At 52.3% G+C, this 18,128-nt stretch overlaps 1 protein-coding gene across 7 annotated transcripts; it reads left to right on the forward strand.

The window, feature by feature from the left end:
- Positions 1 to 10: 10 nt before the first annotated feature.
- Positions 11 to 18,091, forward strand: LOC105493930 (forkhead box P3). 7 transcript variants are annotated; one of them, XM_011761950.3, is made up of 13 exons: positions 34 to 186; positions 3,149 to 4,796; positions 10,955 to 11,186; positions 11,714 to 11,818; positions 11,917 to 12,055; positions 12,470 to 12,557; positions 12,627 to 12,731; positions 13,633 to 13,720; positions 13,926 to 14,006; positions 15,233 to 15,383; positions 16,098 to 16,174; positions 17,536 to 17,637; positions 17,818 to 18,091. In XM_011761950.3, exons 2-13 carry the CDS (start codon positions 4,495 to 4,497, stop codon positions 17,965 to 17,967), a joined length of 1,620 nt encoding a protein of 539 aa, XP_011760252.1. In that variant the 5' UTR covers positions 34 to 186; positions 3,149 to 4,494; the 3' UTR covers positions 17,968 to 18,091. The 7 variants fall into 7 exon arrangements, 6 of the variants coding, with proteins under 6 accessions (XP_070944748.1, XP_011760252.1, XP_011760254.1 ...); XM_071088647.1 differs by lacking the exon at positions 12,627 to 12,731 and having other exon boundaries at positions 11 to 186; XM_011761952.3 differs by lacking the exon at positions 11,714 to 11,818 and having other exon boundaries at positions 40 to 186.
- Positions 18,092 to 18,128: the final 37 nt, after the last annotated feature.

Genomic DNA, 18,128 nt, shown 5'->3' on the forward strand with positions numbered 1-18,128 from the left:
GGAACAGAAGCTAGAGACAGAGATCAGCCAATGGAGAGCCGCGCGCGGGATGACGATATAGCTGCAGCAAGCCAATGGGAAGGCTTGTGAGCGTGCACTACGGCTTTGAGGGCGGTGCCAAGGCGGAGCTAGCCAATAGGAAGGCTAAAAGGAGACCAAGAGGCGGGTGTGTCAGCGGCCACGGAGGTGGGACCATAGGGGGTCGAGCCAATGGAGGTGGAGGCTGAAGGCGGGAGCGAGGACGAGAGATGGCGGATAGCCAATGAGGGAGCCAGGGTGAAGGCGGCGAGACCATAAAGAGCAGTATGGGATGAACCAATGCCGTGGCTAGAAAGTGCCTCGGGGACGGAGGGAGGGCTTGGAGGCAAGACGCGAAAACAGCAGAGCCGACGGGGGCGGTGTAGGTGGTGTGAAGGGAGGCATGAGTAGCCAATGAGGAGGCCGGAGGGGAGGACGCTGTGTAGGCATAGTCTGAGCTATTGGGTGGCCGGACAGCAGGACCAAAGAACGCAGGCAGCCATTAGGAAATATGTGCCTCTCAGGGATGGAGTTACCCTCTCCCTAATCCTCCGTGACTCCCCATGGTCCCAGGAATACCCAGAGCCTCTGAAGGCCTAGACCACACCCTGGTGCGTGACCTAGGAAAGAGAAAAGGACTCTCCTGTTGCAGTTAGTTACTGGGTCCTCCCTGCCCAACTCCAACCTTTGCTTGAGCAGTGCCACAAGCCAAGAATGCCCCTGATTGTCAACCGCAAGCACCCTCCAGGACTTGGTAGTATTGTTGAATGAATGGCCGAATAGGATATTTAACTTTCTGAAGGATTCACTTTTTAAAATTTCAGCTTAGCAAACACTGAGGCTGACTGTCCGCTACCAGAAGTCGATTGGGCATATGAGTAGCTTCTGACCAATGGAATCACAATCAAAGCCCTGTCCTTCTTGCCCAACCTGATACTCCACACCCCACAGGGGCCTCACCTCGCTTCTTTCTGTCCGCCCATCTCTGCTGCTACTGTTCCCTCTCGCAAGAGTGCTGTTCCTTCTGCTGCTTCCATCTAGTGAACTCCTTTCACTCTCCTTTTGCAGTCTCACCTTCTGTGGGAACTCAACTGCAGCTTTTGTCTGCTGAATACATCCATTCATACATTCCATCTCCATCCTGGGAAGATTTACTGAACACCTACTGAGTGCCAGGTTCTGAGCATGCTGTTACCTCATTAGAACCTCACAGCATCCTAGGAGGGAGGTGATCCTTCCAGCAGCCCCTCTCCCCAGGTCTCCATGTCCAGGATGTCCATGAGTTAGAAAGAAACATGTTCAGTTGCAAGTAACAGAAAAATCATAAAATAATGGGGGCTTAAGCAAGATAGAACTTTATTTTTTTCTCACCTAAAAGTTCAAGCTGGCAAATAGTCCAGGGACTCCTTCCTGCCCACCTGGTTTGGGCATTGTCTGTCCTGATCTGGCTCCAAGACCCTCAGTCTTCAACAAATCCTTTTGGCTGTCTATTAAAAATATTTACCAAATCCACCCTCTTCTCACCACCTCCACTAGCAGCAGTATCACCAGTCACCTAGACTACTGCAGTAACCAGCTCCTTGCTGGTCCCCTGCTTTCACATTCAGTCCCTAGACTCCATTGTACACTCAGCATTCAGGGGTTTCCTGTTAAATCCTAACACAGTTTATGTTTTTCCTCTGCTCACAACCCTGTCATGCCTTCGTCCTCACTCAGCGTTGAAGCCAAAGTCTTTACCATGGCCTACAAGGTCCTGTGTGGTCTAACCTCCAAGTCCCCTTTCTGACCTCACCTCCAACTTCTCTTCTTCTTGCTCTCTCCACACTAACCACACCAGCCTCTTTGTAGACCTTGAACAAATCAGGTATACTCCCACCTCAGGACCTTTGCCCTGGCTGTTTCCTTTGGAGTTCCTCAGATATCTAGCTGGCTCCCTCCCTCATCTCCTTCAAGTCTTTGTCAGAGGCCCCTGTCTCTGGGGACTTTTCCTGACCCGTTTAATCTTGCCCAGTCACCCCCAACTCCCAACCCTCGCAGTCTCCTTCCCGAGAAGCCCTCCATGAGAGAGGATATAGTCCAGTATAGAGGGGAGGTAGCGACCTCTACCCCTCTCTGCCCTTCTGACCCCAGCCCCCATTCTGCAAGGATCTTGGCTTTCAGCAGCCGTAGCATTTCCCTCTCACACCCTGGGCCCTGCCCAAGGGGCCAGCTGACATTCTCGGCCACCACCTTCACTCTGTTTGCCTCCTATCTCTCTGGCCACTCTCTTTCATGGAGTGAGTGACAGTAAGGGACAGATGGTCTGGAGAAGGTGTAAGGAGAATGCAGCCCACACCTCTGATCTTGAGAGAGAAAACTAGCCCCCATTTCCAGGAGGGGACAGGTGCTGGGGCGGGGAACAAGGCCTCCACTGATAGAACTGGCCTGGTTTATAATTACACAGGAGGCGTAGGGAACATTCCGACCCAAGTCTGCAGGGAGCAAGGGGTCATTAACCATGGGAACATCACTGCAAGGGATCATTAACCTTGGGACCATCACTGCAAGGGGTCATTAACCTTGGGACCATCACTAGAATCAGCTCCCCAGGACTTCTTCCTGACATGCATGTTCCTCACCTCCTCCCTTGCTCCCTCCCACATGCTGTGACATCTGTTAAACAACTGCTGTACACGGGGTCCCTGCAGGCCTCCAAGCAGGGGACCTCCTCCCACCTTGGTGCCTCCCCTGGCTGTCCAACACACCCAAGCCATTTTTGGGTCTCAGATGTGTCCCACCAACTCAGAAGTCTCAACCAGTGAAAGTTTTGTTTTGAACTAATGGTAGGGAGGGTTGGGTACTTTTTTTTTTTTTTTTTTTTTTTTTTAATTGTTGTTGGCTGATTTTTTTAAGGTCTTTTTTTTTTCTTCTTCTTCTTTTTTTTTTTTTTCTTGTCTTCACAAAGCCAGGCCATCAGGCCCACTCTGGGCTTTTCCAGAAGGGTGAGTCTGAGTTGAGGAAAGAGGCCCTCCTTTTTATGAGGGCTTAGAAGGTTGGGGGAGGAAAGGGGGCAAAAGGGTGAAGGGGTGGGTCTTGGCCACCAGATTTGTATCATGTAAATAAAAAGCCCTTTCCAATTTCTCTTCCCCAGGTCTGAAGCCAGTCTTGTAGAGGGCTGGAGTGGACGTTGGACAACTAGAACCCTGGGCTTTGCAGGGTGCTGGCAGCTGGAAGTCTCCACCATGGCCTGTCAGGAGAAGCCCCTGGGGGCTGGTCTACCATGCTGACCAGTGGTTGGATAGAGTGCCTGCTGAGGTCAAGAAATGCAGCCGCCAATTCCCGGACAACCTAAAAACCTCACAAGCTTCAAGTCTCCAAGGACTCTCCAAATCCCAGGATCTCCCTGTCATCACATCCTAGAATTTAAAACCTGAGACCATCGAGTTCAGGAAAACTTGGGGATTTCAAAGCCCAGCACCAAAGAAAGCGGGACCCACACTCGCCAGCTCTGTGATCTTGGGCAAGTTGCTTGACTACTTATACCTCCATTTTCCTCATCTGTATAACAGCAATACAATAATAATGAGATGGAGCTCAAGGGGCCATGGTGAGGTTTGAACATGATCACTTGTGAGACATGTTCAGCACTGTATCTGACCCATGGAAAATTCAAGATAAACATCAGCTACTGAGATGATGGCGGATATTTGGAATCCTAAATCCTTGGAATCTGGGGCTTTTCAAAGCAAAAGATCCCAAAGGCTGAGGGCCTCAGAAGGATCAGGCCATGATGTTCCTGAAACAAGAGGGTCAGGGTCCCAGTGGGCCTCTGGGCTTCTTCGTGAGGATGGATGCATTAATACTGGGGACCTGCTAGGGACCTTCGCAGTGGGACAGTGGCTGGGTCAGGGCACTCAAGCCCTAAAACGTGATGAGGCAAGACTTTTCTCTCTTTCTTCATTCAGTAACTATCAGTAGATTCTGGGAGCCAGGGATTCTCCGACTCTTCGATTCCCTGAATTGTAGGGGATGACGGTGGACTCTCCACTTTCTTCTCCATGAAGTAACTTACATGCCCCTCACCCTCTGTGGGAGGGGTGTTGCAGGGGGTCCAGAACTCCCCTCGCTGGGTAGTTTGAGCAGTGGGGACCATATCAATTTCATCTATGGGGAAACTGAGGCCTGGAGCACGGCAAGGCCTCTGGGAACCCAGCCCTATTCTGTCTCTTTCACTGGCATTTCCCATCCACACATAGAGCTTCAGATTCTTTCTTTCTTTCCCCAGAGACCCTCAAATATCTTCTCACTCACAGAATGGTATCTCTGCCTGCCTCGGGTTGGCCCTGTGATTTATTTTAGTTCTTTTCCCTTGTTTTTTTTTTTTTTTTTTTTCACACTCTACACACTCTTGTTTTAAAAACTGTGGTTTCTCATGAGCCCTATTATCTCATTGATACCTCTCACCTCTGTGGTGAGGGGAAGAAATCATATTTTCAGATGACTCGTAAAGGGCAAAGAAAAAAACCCAAAATTTCAAAATTTCCGTTTAAGTCTCATAATCAAGAAAAGGAGAAACACAGAGAGAGAGAGAGAGAAAACTATGAGAACCCCCCCCACCCCGTGATTATCAGCGTACACACTCATCGAAAAAAAATTTGGATTATTAGAAGAGAGAGGTCTGCGGCTTCCACACCGTACAGCGTGGTTTTTCTTCTCGGTATAAAAGCAAAGTTGTTTTTGATACGTGACAGTTTCCCACAAGCCAGGCTGATCCTTTTCTGTCAGTCCACTTCACCAAGGTGAGTGTCCCCGCTCTCCCCTACCAGGTGTGGGCCGCATTGGAGGAGATGGCAGGGAGGTAGGCACCGGGGGGTCAGGGGCCCTCTGGTACATTGGGATGTACCCAGCTACCGTGATTCCAGCCAGGTAAGGTCTTTAAAAAAATAATAATAGAATAAATGGCAGAAGACTTAAAGGTGAAGTACTTAATGCGTGGGCAGGGGCAAAGATAAATGAATTCATCAATTGATACGTAGATGGATAGGATTTTAAAAATATGTCAGCTGCCAGTCTTTATGGATTTCAGAGCTTTGAACAACTTGAAATGCTGTCCAGGTGCAACTGAAAATTTCAACTGCATCTCTCTCATCTCTTTGTCTCTTAGCTCTTGATGCCTCTCATCCTTCTCTGTCTCTCTGCTCACCCTGTCTCGCTCTTTTACGTGTTTCTCTGCCTCTCTTTCTCCCATCTGTCTGTTGCTACACTCAGACTCTCTTTCCCCGCATCTCTCCTGGCCTCTGACCATCTCCCCTGTCTCTGTCTCCTCCATCTTGACTACACTCCATCGATCTCCTTTCCTCCATCTCTCCCACTCTCTTTTCTTGCCTTCCCCCCACCCTCCCGCCATCCCAGCCAGCATCCAGCCTAGAGCTTTGTGCACAGCTGGCGCTTAATAATAGTAATGTCACTGAGGACCTTTACATTTTATGAGAGTGAGCATCAGTTCTGTTCACCCTGGTAGCAGGATTGCAAGGTGCCTGGGCAAGCTGAGCACTTAACTGAACTTTGCGTGTATCACTTTAGAGGAGACCCTTGGGGTGGGGGTGGGGGCAGGGAGCACTTCACGCCATTGTCAACCATGGTTTAGCTGTGTGGACCTACCCCAGGACTGCATGTGTGTGACCAGAGTCCATGTTCAGGAAGCGAGCAGGTTGTTCAGGGCTGGGATGAGCTCGATTCTGCAGGCTTAGCATAGCGTTTGGCACACAATAAGTGCTCACGAAGTGTTAGCTATTAGTATCTCTGTAACCAAATTAGAATCATGCTATATATTGGTTTTGTTCCTGCTTTATTCAATTAATAGTAGTGTTTTTGAAGCTTACTAGAAATTGTTTGAATACATGATCTTTCCTGAGGGACAAGACTGTCCTCACATCAGCATGAACTTTGATTGATTTGACCAAGTGCCAGTTGTTGGACATTCCAGTTGTTTCTTGTTTTTTTCTATAAACTTCCCTGACTGCTTCCTTGGATTCCTGAAAAGGGAGTTGCTGGGGCAAAGGGAACATGCATTTTTAAAGTTTATGACCCTCTCTGCAAATTCTCCTTCCAAAAGATTGTCCTATTTTATGCTCCCTCTACCTAACCTAACCCTGGGTGAGTATTATTATGTTTTAATTATTTCCCAACATTACAGGTAAGAAAAACACATTATCACATTGTTGAAATTTGCATCTTTTGATTACTTTTACTGTTTGTTGGCCATTTGTGCTTTTTTCTTTTTTTTTTTTTTTTTCTTTTTTGGTTGTCTGGTCACGTCCTTACGTCCTTACTCCTAATAGGGTGTTCATCTTATTTTTCTCTTATTGATTTGCCACAGCTGTTTATTTGGACTGGTTATTAACCTTTCATCAGCCATACATATATAGCAAATATTTTCCCCAATTCATCATTTGTTTTTTTCTATTTGTTTATGGTGTTTTTTTGTGATGCTTATGATGGTTTTATATAGTCAAATAGGTTAGTATTTTTTTCTGTGGCTTCTGTCTCTGGTTTTGTGCTTAGAAAGTCCTTTCCCACTTGAAAATGAGATAAATGTTCACCTATGTTGGCTTCTAGTCTCTTTTATGGCTTCATTTTTTCCATTTACTATAGAGGTTAAGAGTGTGGGTACTGGAGCCAGACTGTCTGGGACAAACCCAGCGTCACCCCAAGCCATATGTGTGATTTTTAGCCAGGCACTTAACCTCTCCGTACCTCCATTTCCTCATATGTACTGTAATGATTATAATAGTACCTTCCTCAGGAGTCTTTGTTTAGATTAAAATTTTTAACCACAGTAAATACTTAGCACAAGGCCTGACACACAATAAACCCAAGATCAGCATTAGGTATTAAAGCTTATATCTTGAATGGATCTGGGTATTTTAGGGTATATGATGGTGGTGACATTTCAAACTGGGCAGGGAGGGGTTGTTGGGATAATGGACTGATTATTCATTCAATAACTTTATCTTCTCTGTAATTATCTCAGACACATTTGTTAAACAATCCATCCTCCATGGTCCTCCAGTTTGAAATGCCACATTCATCACAAACTCAGTTCTCTCCATACGTGGGTCCATGTCCAAGCTTTCTGTTCTGTTCTCTTCCCCAGTATCTGTTCTTATACCAGGACCACATTGTTTTGCTGATTGTTGCTTTGCAATACAATTCAATACCCAGCCATGGGCGTCCCTGGCACCTTGTCCTTCTTTATTCTTGATTATTTCAGGCAGCATCAGTTGAACCAGCCAGAGACCAGCAAATGTTCTTATTTGAGGCAATCCTCTCGCGCGTATGCACTCTGGCTCTCCATGTATGTCTCCATTTCTCTCAGTGTCTCTATCTCTTGTTCTCTCTTGCTCGCTCTTTGTGTGTGTCTCTTTGTCTCTATGTATCCCTATCTCTCAGCCAGTCCCCTGGATAGAGGGGCACTTGTCAACTTGAAGCCCTGCAGACACCTAATGACTTAACCAGACACAGTGTAGAAGGGCCCTGGCCCTCGTCGACTCCACGCCTCTCCCTGCTCAGTGTAGAAGGGCAAATTGAGGACCAGAGATCCCAGGGTCTCGCCAAAATGCAGCGGCAGAGTTGCAATCCAAGCCTAGATCTCAGGACTCTAGGTAGGACCCTGGCTCTGGCTCTCTCCTCAACTACAGGCCTCAGTTTATCCCTCAGCACCCAGAAGGGGGAAGGGGGACCTGGGCTACCATTCCCCCTTCTGCCTTCTCACACATTGGACCCCAGCTTCTCACAGGTTGGACGATCCACGATCACAGTGTGGGGCCCAGCCTCACAAGAGCTGGGCTAGGTGAGGCCCTGGGCTCCATGAGTCAGGAGGCCTAGTTGGCCAGAGCGTGGTGATGATGGAGGAATGTCAGTCAGTCAGGCTGTGTGTCCCCAGAGCTGGTGCTGGTCCCTGAAAACCTTGGTTGTGGGGCCCCTCCAGAGAGTCTGGTGATGGGCTCTGTATTGGTGAAGGCTGAGACTTTTCCAGCTCCCCCGATGAGGCCCAGGCCAAAGACACACCAGCCTCAACCACCTCCTCCCCGTTGCCATCTCTGGCGGAGTGGCCATGTATTTGGGAATGTTGTTCCAGAGTGGACAGGGAGACTGAGGCCCTGGGGAGGCTAGCTGTGGTCCCAGGTCTGGTAGGCAAGAGGCCCTATAAAGCAGCAAGCTGCCTGACTTTCAGGTGGTTCCAGGGAGTTTGGATACCAGGGACACTGGCCCTACACATACTGAGACATTGGGACCATAGACCCCACAGTCTGTGGTTTTGAGATTCTAGGATCCTTTAAATCTAAGAAATGCTGCTCTGTAATTCTGAAGTCCTGGTGTTATACTATTTGAAGACCCCAGGGGTCCCAGTATCTGTGGAGCCTGCCTGGCACTCTCAGAGCTTCAAACCTGGGTCCTCTCCACAACCCAAGAAGGGCCAGGTCTACAGAGCTAGAGGCTTGTCACGGTGGCCAGATGGACACCACATCCACTAGCACCCACGTCACCCCACCTGGGCCAAGCCTGCTGCAGGACAGGGCAGCCAATTCTTGGAACGAAACCTGTGGGGTGGGGTATCTGCCCTCTTCTCTTCCTCCGTGGTGTCGATGAAGCCCGGTGCATCCGGCCGCCATGACGTCAATGGCGGAAAAATCTGGGCAAGTCGGGGGCTGTGACAACAGGGCCCAGATGCAGACCCCGATATGAAAACATAATCTGCGTCCCAGAAACATCCCCCATGCAGCTTCTGAGAAACCCAGTCAGAAAGGGATGTCCCAACAGACAGTGCAGGAAGCCGGCTGCCCAGCCCGGCCCTCTAGGTCCCCTACCCCCAGACAGATCATCTCCACATCCCTGTCTGAAAATGTATCTATGCTTCACTGAGTCAGGCCATCCCACATGTGTTTGGGGAGAATTCTTAGCTCTGGCCAAGTGTCCAGGCAGCTTCAGAAGTGACCACAGGCCAGCCGCATGGACCAGGCCAGAATGGTGGAAAACATCCATTTGCACCAAAATCGGTATTAGTTTGTTCTGGCTGCTATAACAAAGTACCACAACTGAGTGGCTTCAGCAACAGAAATTGATCATCTCACAGTTCTGGAGGCTAGAGTCCAAGATCAAGGTGTTGCCAGGGTTGGTTTCTTCTGGGGGCCATGAGGGAGAAGCTGTTCTAGGCCTCTCCCCTAGCTTCTGGTGGTTGCTGGCAATCTTTGTTATTCCTCGGCTTGAAGGAACATCACCCCATCTCTGGCTTCATTCATTCACTCACCTTCTCATCTCACCAGTGCTCTCCCAGGCCCTTGTTTGGAGCCTCCACAGACCCACACTCCTGTTTCTCACGAAGTAATGTTCTAAGCCCCCAGGAGACTAAGAACTTAATACCTGGATTCTCACACTCATCTCCCTCAGCACCACGGCTCTGTCAACCCCCAGGAGGTGACAGCAAAGAAAGGAAGGAGCAACTGCTCCCCCAGAACCCTTCCATACTCCCCCGGGCTGCTCTCAGCAGCTGTGTGCCCAACTCAGTGCCGTGAGGTGGAATGGAGAGACGGAGACACACAGACACACACATACACACACCAGAGAGTTTATAAAATGTGCACACAGAAACACTTCCTAAAGAAAGAAGTGGAGTTCTCAAGTCACTATGGGACTATGGAACTCGGCATCTGAGCATCCCCTTCTGTAATAATGGGGTTGGCTGGGCAGTCCCTTCCAGCTCTGGCTTCCTCTCAGACCAGGATTACAGGATCCTGAAAAGCCAGTGCTTCCCTCGGGGAGTGGAAGATTCTGGGGCTCAATAGAGGGGCCTGGAGCCATTGTGGAGGGCTTTCAAGGTGAGGACAATAGAAGAGCAGGCCTTGCGTGGCTTGGACAGGGGAAGAGGAGAAGGAGTGGGCATTTGAGGCAGGGTGAGTAGGATGAGCCAGGCTCGAGGGCCAGAAATTGGAGTGAACTCTGATGGGGATTGGGTTGAGAAGCTTCTACAGGCCCCAGCTCAAGAGACCCTGTCTCTCTTCCTCTCTGTCACTTGCCATGCTGGATCCGTGCATGATCACACTCCTGGACTCGCCTCCTTGCCCTGAGATCCAGACCCCCGTATTCAGCTGCCCCCTCAGCTCCTCCACTCACACATCTAATGCCAGACTCTTCATGTCTATCCACACCTGCACTTTTGCCCCCAATCCAACTCCCCGCCATGTCCCCCATCTCAGGTAATGTCAGCTCGGTCCTTCCAGCTGCTCAAGCTAAAACCCATGTTACTTTGACCCTCCCTCTTACCCACTACATCCAAGCTGCCAGCACTGCTCCTGATCCAGCTGCAGATTAAGTCTCAGAATCTACCCACTTCTCACCTTCTCCACTGCCACCAGCCCATTCTGTGCCAGCATCATCATTTGCCAGGACTATTGCAATAGCCTTCTCACTAGCTCCACTCACAGCAGCCAGATGAATCTTTTGAGTCCGTGCCTAGTCACTGGGGCAAAATAGGACTCCCAGGAGAAAGTCCAAGACCAGCTCCGGCAACATGAGCAAACACAGCCTGTGCAGGGTGCGGGAGGGCCGGAGGCCTGAGGCTTGAAACAGCTCTCAAGTGGAGGGAGAAACAACCATTGCCCTCATAGAGGACACATCCACACCAGGGCTGTGCTAGTGTGGGCAGGCAAGCCAGGTGCTAGACCTCTGCACGTGGGGCGTGTGTGGGTATGCATGTGTGCCTGTGTTCTTGGGGGTGTGTGTGTGTGTGTGTGTGTATGTGTGTGTGTCCAGAGCTGGGGTGCAGCTGTGGGACCCCTCGGGACATGTCCCAGCCAATGCCTGCTCTGACCAGAGGGGTGTCCACGTGGTTCAGGTGGTTGAGTATCTTATACCGCCCTAGCACATGTGTGACTCCTTTCCCCTATTGTCTACACAGCCTGCCCTTGGACAAGGACCCGATGCCCAACCCCAGGCCAGGCAAGCCCTCGGCCCCTTCCTTGGCCCTTGGCCCATCCCCAGGAGCCTCGCCCAGCTGGAGGGCTGCGCCCAAAGCCTCAGACCTGCTGGGGGCCCGGGGCCCTGGGGGAATCTTCCAGGGCCGAGATCTTCGAGGCGGGGCTCATGCCTCCTCTTCCTCCTTGAACCCTATGCCACCATCGCAGCTGCAGGTGAGGCCCTGGGCCCAGGATGGGGCAGGCAGGGTGGGGTACCTGGACCTACAGGTGCCGACCTTTACTGTGGCACCGGGCGGGAGGGGGGCTGGCTGGGGCACAGGAAGTGGTTTCTGGGTCCCAGGCAAGTCTGTGACTTATGCAGATGTTGCGGGGCCAAGAAAGTCCCCACCTGCCAGGCCTCAGAGATTGGAGGCTCTCCCCAACCTCCCAATCACTGTCTCAGGAGAAGAGGAGGCCATATTATAGTCCCATGGGCATAGCTATGTGTCCCCATCCCCATGTGACAAGAGGAGAGGACTGGGGCCAAGGAGGTGAGGTGATAGGGTTGAGGCCAGCTCTGCGACTTATTAGCTGTTTGATCTTTAAAAAGTTACTCGATCTCCATAAGCCTCAGTTTCCACACGTATAAAAGGGGGACGATCATAGCATCTACCATGTGGGCTTGCAGTGCAGAGTATATGAATTAGACACAGAACACTGAGGATCAGGATGGCCTCTCACCCACCTGCCTTTCTGCCCAGCTGCCCACACTGCCCCTAGTCATGGTGGCACCCTCCGGGGCACGGCTGGGCCCCTTGCCCCACTTACAGGCACTCCTCCAGGACAGGCCACATTTCATGCACCAGGTATGGACGGTGAATGGGCAGGGAGGAGGGAGCAGGTGGGAGAACTGTGGGGAGGGACCCCAAGCCAGGCTGAACCACAGCCCACATGTGCCCCCCAGCTCTCAACGGTGGATGCCCACGCCCGGACCCCTGTGCTGCAGGTGCACCCCCTGGAGAGCCCAGCCATGATCAGCCTCCCGCCACCCACCACTGCCACTGGGGTCTTCTCCCTCAAGGCCCGGCCTGGCCTCCCACCTGGTAACACCTCAGCCCATACCCCATGGCTTCACAGAACCCCTGGGTCCCCAGATCCTTGGCCGTGAGCAGTGTAGGCTATTCTGAATTGCAGTCCTCTGAGGGTCAAAGGTGTCAGGTCTCAGAGGCTTGGAAACTCCAACCTCCAAAAAATGTCAGGTGCAGAACCTTAAAGATGCAGAATGTCAAAATCACGAAACCACAGAGCTTTACAAAGCTAGTCAAAATGTCAGCACCTGCGAATGGCCGTCTTTAAGCTTCTCTGCCAGAAGCCTGGGACTTTGGGGACAGCAGAACCCCCTGGGAGTCAGGGTTTTTGAGGCTCAGGAGGGTGGGAAGCTCAAAATGAGAGGCCTTGTGGGTCAAGCTCCAGAGCCCAGCCCACAGCCTCCAGAGATGCCCTGTCCCCACCCACAGGGATCAACGTGGCCAGCCTGGAATGGGTGTCCAGGGAGCCAGCACTGCTCTGCACCTTCCCAAATCCTGGTGCACCCAGGAAGGACAGGTCAGTGGACAGGGCTGGGAAGGATCCTCACCCTCCTATCCCCTCCCCTGACACCCTCTATCCCCCCAGCACCCTTTCGGCCATGCCCCAGAGCTCCTACCCACTGCTGGCAAATGGTGTCTGCAAGTGGCCCGGATGTGAGAAAGTCTTCGAAGAGCCAGAGGACTTCCTCAAGTGAGTGGCCCAGGCCTGTGCCAGTCCACTGGCCCTGGCTTGTGGGGAGAGGTCTGGGGTACAGATCTCAGCCCAGGCTTAATCCCAATAAGTAGTAAGATGAAAGAGCTAAACTCTGAGACTGTGGGTTCAAATCCCAGCTCCATCCCTGACTAGCTGTGTGACCTTGGACAAATTACTTAGCTTCTCTGGACCTCAGTTTCCTCATATGTATAATAAGAAACATTTGTTCTGTTATTTACCCCCATTTTACAGACAAGGAGACTGAGGCCAAAGAGGTTAAGTGCCTTGATCAAAATCTCCCAGTTCCTGAGTGACAGATCTGGGATTTGAACCCATGCAGCCAGGCTCCAGATTCTGCACTCCTAACTGCTTTGCCCTGCTACTCCTCATGCCAACATGCCAGCCTTATTCTACTGTCCCCAAAGTTCTAGCTCCTCTAGATGGCTGCTGCTGCCTCCCCTCAGTCCCCCCATGCCTCTCTCTCTCTCTCTCTCCTCTCTCTCTCTCTCTCACACACACACACTGCACACAACCCTTAGCAGCAACCCCGCATGTCCTGTCTTCCTTGCAGCCAGGCCTTTGCACAGGCCGTCCCCTCCACCCGGAATGCCTTGCCCACTCTCACCTCCCTGGCCCATTCTCAGCTCACCACACTTCCAATATTATCTCCAGCACCCTGGCCAGGCTCAAGTGGTGAGCTCAGGCCTGACATGCAGTAGGTGCCGAGTGGCATGTGTTAAGGGAATGAGGAGTATGAGACAGAGACTGAGATAGAGAGGGGAGAGGAGCTGGGGCTCAAACGAGAGACCTCCCAGAGGGTTTGGGCCCTCCCCATTCAGAGCACTGAGCCAGGCCAGGCCTGTCCTGGTCACCTGCATGGAATCTTCTCCCTACTTAGGCACTGCCAAGCAGACCATCTTCTGGATGAGAAGGGCAGGGCACAATGTCTCCTCCAGAGAGAGATGGTACAGTCTCTGGAGCAGCAGGTAATGCCAGGGCAGTGGGGGGTAGGGGACAGGGATAGTACACAAAACCTTCTGTCCACCATGTGCCAGAAACCAAGTTCACCTGGGACGAGGGCTGATATAAAGGAAGGAAGAGGAGTGGGCACTCCCAGGGAATACCGTAGCCTGGGCAAAGATGTGGCAGAGAAGGGCCAGGCTGAGGCCTCATGTTTGTGCCATTTCACAGCTGGTGCTGGAGAAGGAGAAGCTGAGTGCTATGCAGGCCCACCTGGCTGGGAAAATGGCACTGACCAAGGCTTCATCTGTGGTGAGCGACCCCAGGACTGGTGGTGGCAGACTCAGACCGCTGGGGGGCAGGGAGGAGGTCTGCAGGGTGCAGGGAACCTAACCTCACATGCAGGTCCTGAGAGCTAGGGTCCCCTGTCCCCAGCTCCAAACATGCCCAGACCTAGAAATCTGTCCCCCTCCACTTACAAACCCTCTGACCCCAAGATCCCCAAACACTGTGATCCTGAGTTGTCAAAGCAAATGCAAATAGCCAAAGACTTTCCAGACGCAGGCTGTGCGCCAGCAGGACCAGCTATGTAACCTGCAGGGCCCCTTGTTCAGATTTCAAGATGGCGACCACAGAGCATTAAACAAAGCACAGGGTGCCACATAACCGCACAGGTCACACACCCATGAACCCAGCCCTGGAGGCCAGGCACTGTTTTTGAGTGCTTTGCTGGTGGTAGTTTATTTCTCATGATGCCAATGTACAGATGAGGAAAATTGAGGCCAGGGAGGTTTAGGTGACTTTCCCAAGGTCACGATTGAGTGGTAAAGAGCCCTATTCAACCCCAGCTCATGGTCTCAGCATCAGTGGCCACATACGACATCCACACCTGCGCTCTAATAAATATGGCTCATGCTGTTTTGTGGGATTCCACTTCAGACTGGAATTTAGAAGAGGGTGTCTTTGCTTTGGAAAACACTGATTTAAAAATAAAGTGGGGCCGGGTGCAGTGTGGCTCACGCTTGTAATCCTAGCACTTTGGGAGGCCGAGGCAGGTGGATCACATGAGGTCAGGAGTTCGAGACCAGCCTGGCCAACATGGTGAAACCCCGTCTCTACCAAAAATACAAAAATTAGCGGGGCATAGTGGCGGGCACCTGTAGTCCCAGCTATTCGGGAGGCTGAGGCTGCTTGAACCTAAAAAATTAGCCGGGCGTGGTGGCGGGTGCCTATAGTCCCAGCTACTGGGAGGCTGAGGCAGGAGAATGTCATGAACCCGGGAGGCGGAACTTGCAGTGAGCTGAGATCGCGCCACTGCACTCCAGCCTGGGTGACAGAGTGAGACTCCAACTCAAAAAAAAAAAGAAAAAAAAAGGAAGAATTGCTTGAACCCGGAAAGTCGGGGGATAGCAGTGAGCCGAGATCGCACCACTGCACTCCAGCCTGGGCGACAGAGCAAGACTCAGTCTCAAAAAAAATAAAAAGTAAAAAGTGGGAAGTTTAAGCCTCTGGGTCACCAGCCTCTACCCCTCCCCCAGGCATCATCTGACAAGGGCTCCTGCTGCATTGTAGCTGCTGGCAGCCAAGGCAGTGCCGTCCCAGCCTGGTCTGGCCCCCGGGAGGCCCCTGACAGCCTGTTTGCTGTGCGGAGGCACCTGTGGGGTAGCCATGGAAACAGCACATTCCCAGGTAAGAATGGTCCTTGCACTACACAGTGCTCCCAAGCTCCTAATCCTGACAGGCTCTGGGAGGAGGGTGCAAAGGAGCTCCATGCTGCCCCTTCCCACCACCACCACCGCCGCAGCTGCCACCACTCAGCCTTTGGGAAAATGCATCCGCTCACAAAAGCTTCCTTTCAGAATGTTCGTGGCCTGAAAGTCCCCCATATGGTCTCGAGTATCTGGCCCCTAGCTCTGACTCCCCTGGGGATTGGGGCCATGCCTCACCCACTCTGGACTCCAGCTACTACATTCGGCCATCAGAAGGGAGGGACCCTGCTAAGTAATTCCAGGAGCACCTCCTTTCCTCCCCTGACCAAGGAAAATCGGGGTGGATTCGCCCGAGCTCACCTATCCACTGCTGTCCACCAGGCCTGGCCTGTAGGCTTAGCAGGGATCAGAGACCTTGACTGTCATCCTGGCTCTGCCATTTAACCTCTTGCATCCTTTGGTATGCAAGTTACTCCGCTTCTTTGCAACCTCGGGGAGAACTATTTTGGCAGAAGTGGTGCTAAGAATAAATGATACAACTTATGTCAGGTGCTCAGCAAACAGTACCTGTGCCCGTGGACACAGGTGTTGACGGTGAGATCTCAGGCCTGTAGACTCACCTTGTAGGGAGAGGGGACAGGGAGCTAGCTAGGAGGTCCTGCATGGGGCTTGATTCATCCCCACCCTCTGACAGAGTTCCTTCACAACATGGACTACTTCAAGTTCCACAATATGCGACCCCCTTTCACCTATGCCACGCTCATCCGCTGGGTAAGCAGGGCAGCTCGGCCCCAAGGAGGAGGAAGACAAAGATGGGGTGGGGGACCTGCCTCCCAAACTCCTGTCTCCCCCTGAGCGCCCTCAGAGTGGGTTCCTCCATTCCCAAGCCCCAGCCCCAAGGAGCCCCAAGCCACGCCTCACATGTGACCCCTCATGCTAGCTTCACCCCAAACCTGTCCACGAATCCAAACCTAAACCACTATCCAGGCCAGAGCATGCCAAATTCTGACCCTAAACCTATCCCCTTCCAGATGTCCACCTCAGCCCCATACCTAACCCTCTCCTGGACCTATAAAATAGCCCAAAGCTAACCCCATCTCTGCACCTTGCCCTAAACATACCCCAGCTCTTACTCTAACTCCTTCCCCAGCCTTTATGCCAACCCAACCCCATCTCCTTCCCTGGCCCCAACGTACTCCAGTATGTCAATACACCCCCAGCTGGGCACCATTCCCAGCCTTTCCTTGTAACACTCATCTGACCCTTAACTTCATCACCCCATCCCAACTCCTTCATCTCAGCGTCCCCAATGCCTTCTCAGAACCTTCATCCTAGCCCCACACCTAACCCCAAATCTGAACCTCACCCCTACATGATACCAGACATTCCCCAACTATCTCTGAACTGAAGCCCTGACCTAGTCCCATCCTGACTGATAACCTCACTGCAATCATCATCGCTGACTCTGTAATCCCATTCCTGAATTCAAACTGATCAAATTCCCTGACCCTCAGCCTCACTCCACACCGAACCCCACAACTAACCTCATCCTTGCCCCGAGCCTAATCACCTAACCACGTCCCTGACATGTAAGATACTCAATAATTCAACCCATCTCTGGCTCCTGACTTAAAGCCACGTCATCCCATCCCTCACCCCTAGACCCACCTGAGTTCACCCCCAGCCTGACTCTTAACCCACCCCTTCTCTGACCCTTAAGTTGGCCTCGCCCTTTACCCCTTCCAAATCCTTGACCCCACTTCTGACCCTTCACCTTCCCCAACCCTGAAATGTCACCTCCACAGAGAACCCCAACTCCAACTCCATCCCAGACCTTTCACCTCACTTCAGCCCTAGCCCTGAACAAGACCCCACTCCCAACCTCAGTCCTGATCCGTTACCTAATCCCAGAACAACCATACCCACACCCCACATCTAACCCTGCCCGACCCGACACTTCACCCCTTTTCTAACTCCATCTTTGACCCCATGCTTCACCCCACATCTAGTCCTGTCCCTGATTATCTGCCCCCACAATTCCACCCCCATGTCAGATGGCTCAGGGTAGGTCACAGCCCCTCTAAACCCCAACTTTGGGGAACGTGCCCCTTATCCCACCCCCCAACTTCCAGGCCATCCTGGAGGCTCCAGAGAAGCAGCGGACACTCAATGAGATCTACCACTGGTTCACACGCATGTTTGCCTTCTTCAGAAACCATCCTGCCACCTGGAAGGTGAGCTCCTCTGAGGTGGCGGTGGCTGGGATGGCCTCAAGTGCCACCGCAGCTCGAAGTGGGCAGGCCTGGGGCTGGGCTCATAGGCACATTGGGGAGGAACGGGATGTGGGTTGCTGGTGGTGGCTGCTGGCCTCAGAGGTTGACGCCCACCTGCTCCCCGTCCCCGGCCTTCCACAGAACGCCATCCGCCACAACCTGAGCCTGCACAAGTGCTTTGTGCGGGTGGAGAGCGAGAAGGGGGCTGTGTGGACCGTGGATGAGTTGGAGTTCCGCAAGAAACGGAGCCAGAGGCCAAGCAGGTGTTCCAACCCTACACCTGGCCCCTGACCTCAAGATCAAGGAAAGGAGGACGGACGAACAGGGGCCAAACTGGTGGGAGGCAGAGGTGGTGGGGTCAGAGATGACAGGCCCTGGATGTGCCCACAGGGAACAAGAAGTGAGATTTCCCCTGTCTTGCCTGCCAGGGCCCCTGTTCCCCCATTGGCAGC

This window comes from Macaca nemestrina, chromosome X, assembly GCF_043159975.1.
Source record: "Macaca nemestrina isolate mMacNem1 chromosome X, mMacNem.hap1, whole genome shotgun sequence".
Classification (NCBI taxonomy): Eukaryota; Metazoa; Chordata; class Mammalia; order Primates; family Cercopithecidae; genus Macaca; species Macaca nemestrina.

Bases quoted from the DNA above. Each gene is read 5' to 3' on its own strand.
- LOC105493930 (XM_011761943.3), top strand. From the start codon at position 4,495: ATGACTCGTAAAGGGCAAAGAAAAAAACCCAAAATTTCAAAATTTCCG. The intron at 14,007-15,232 runs GTGAGCGACCCC...CCCCTCCCCCAG, and splicing joins TGACCAAGGCTTCATCTGTG to GCATCATCTGACAAGGGCTC. The intron at 16,175-17,535 runs GTAAGCAGGGCA...CCCAACTTCCAG, and splicing joins ATGCCACGCTCATCCGCTGG to GCCATCCTGGAGGCTCCAGA.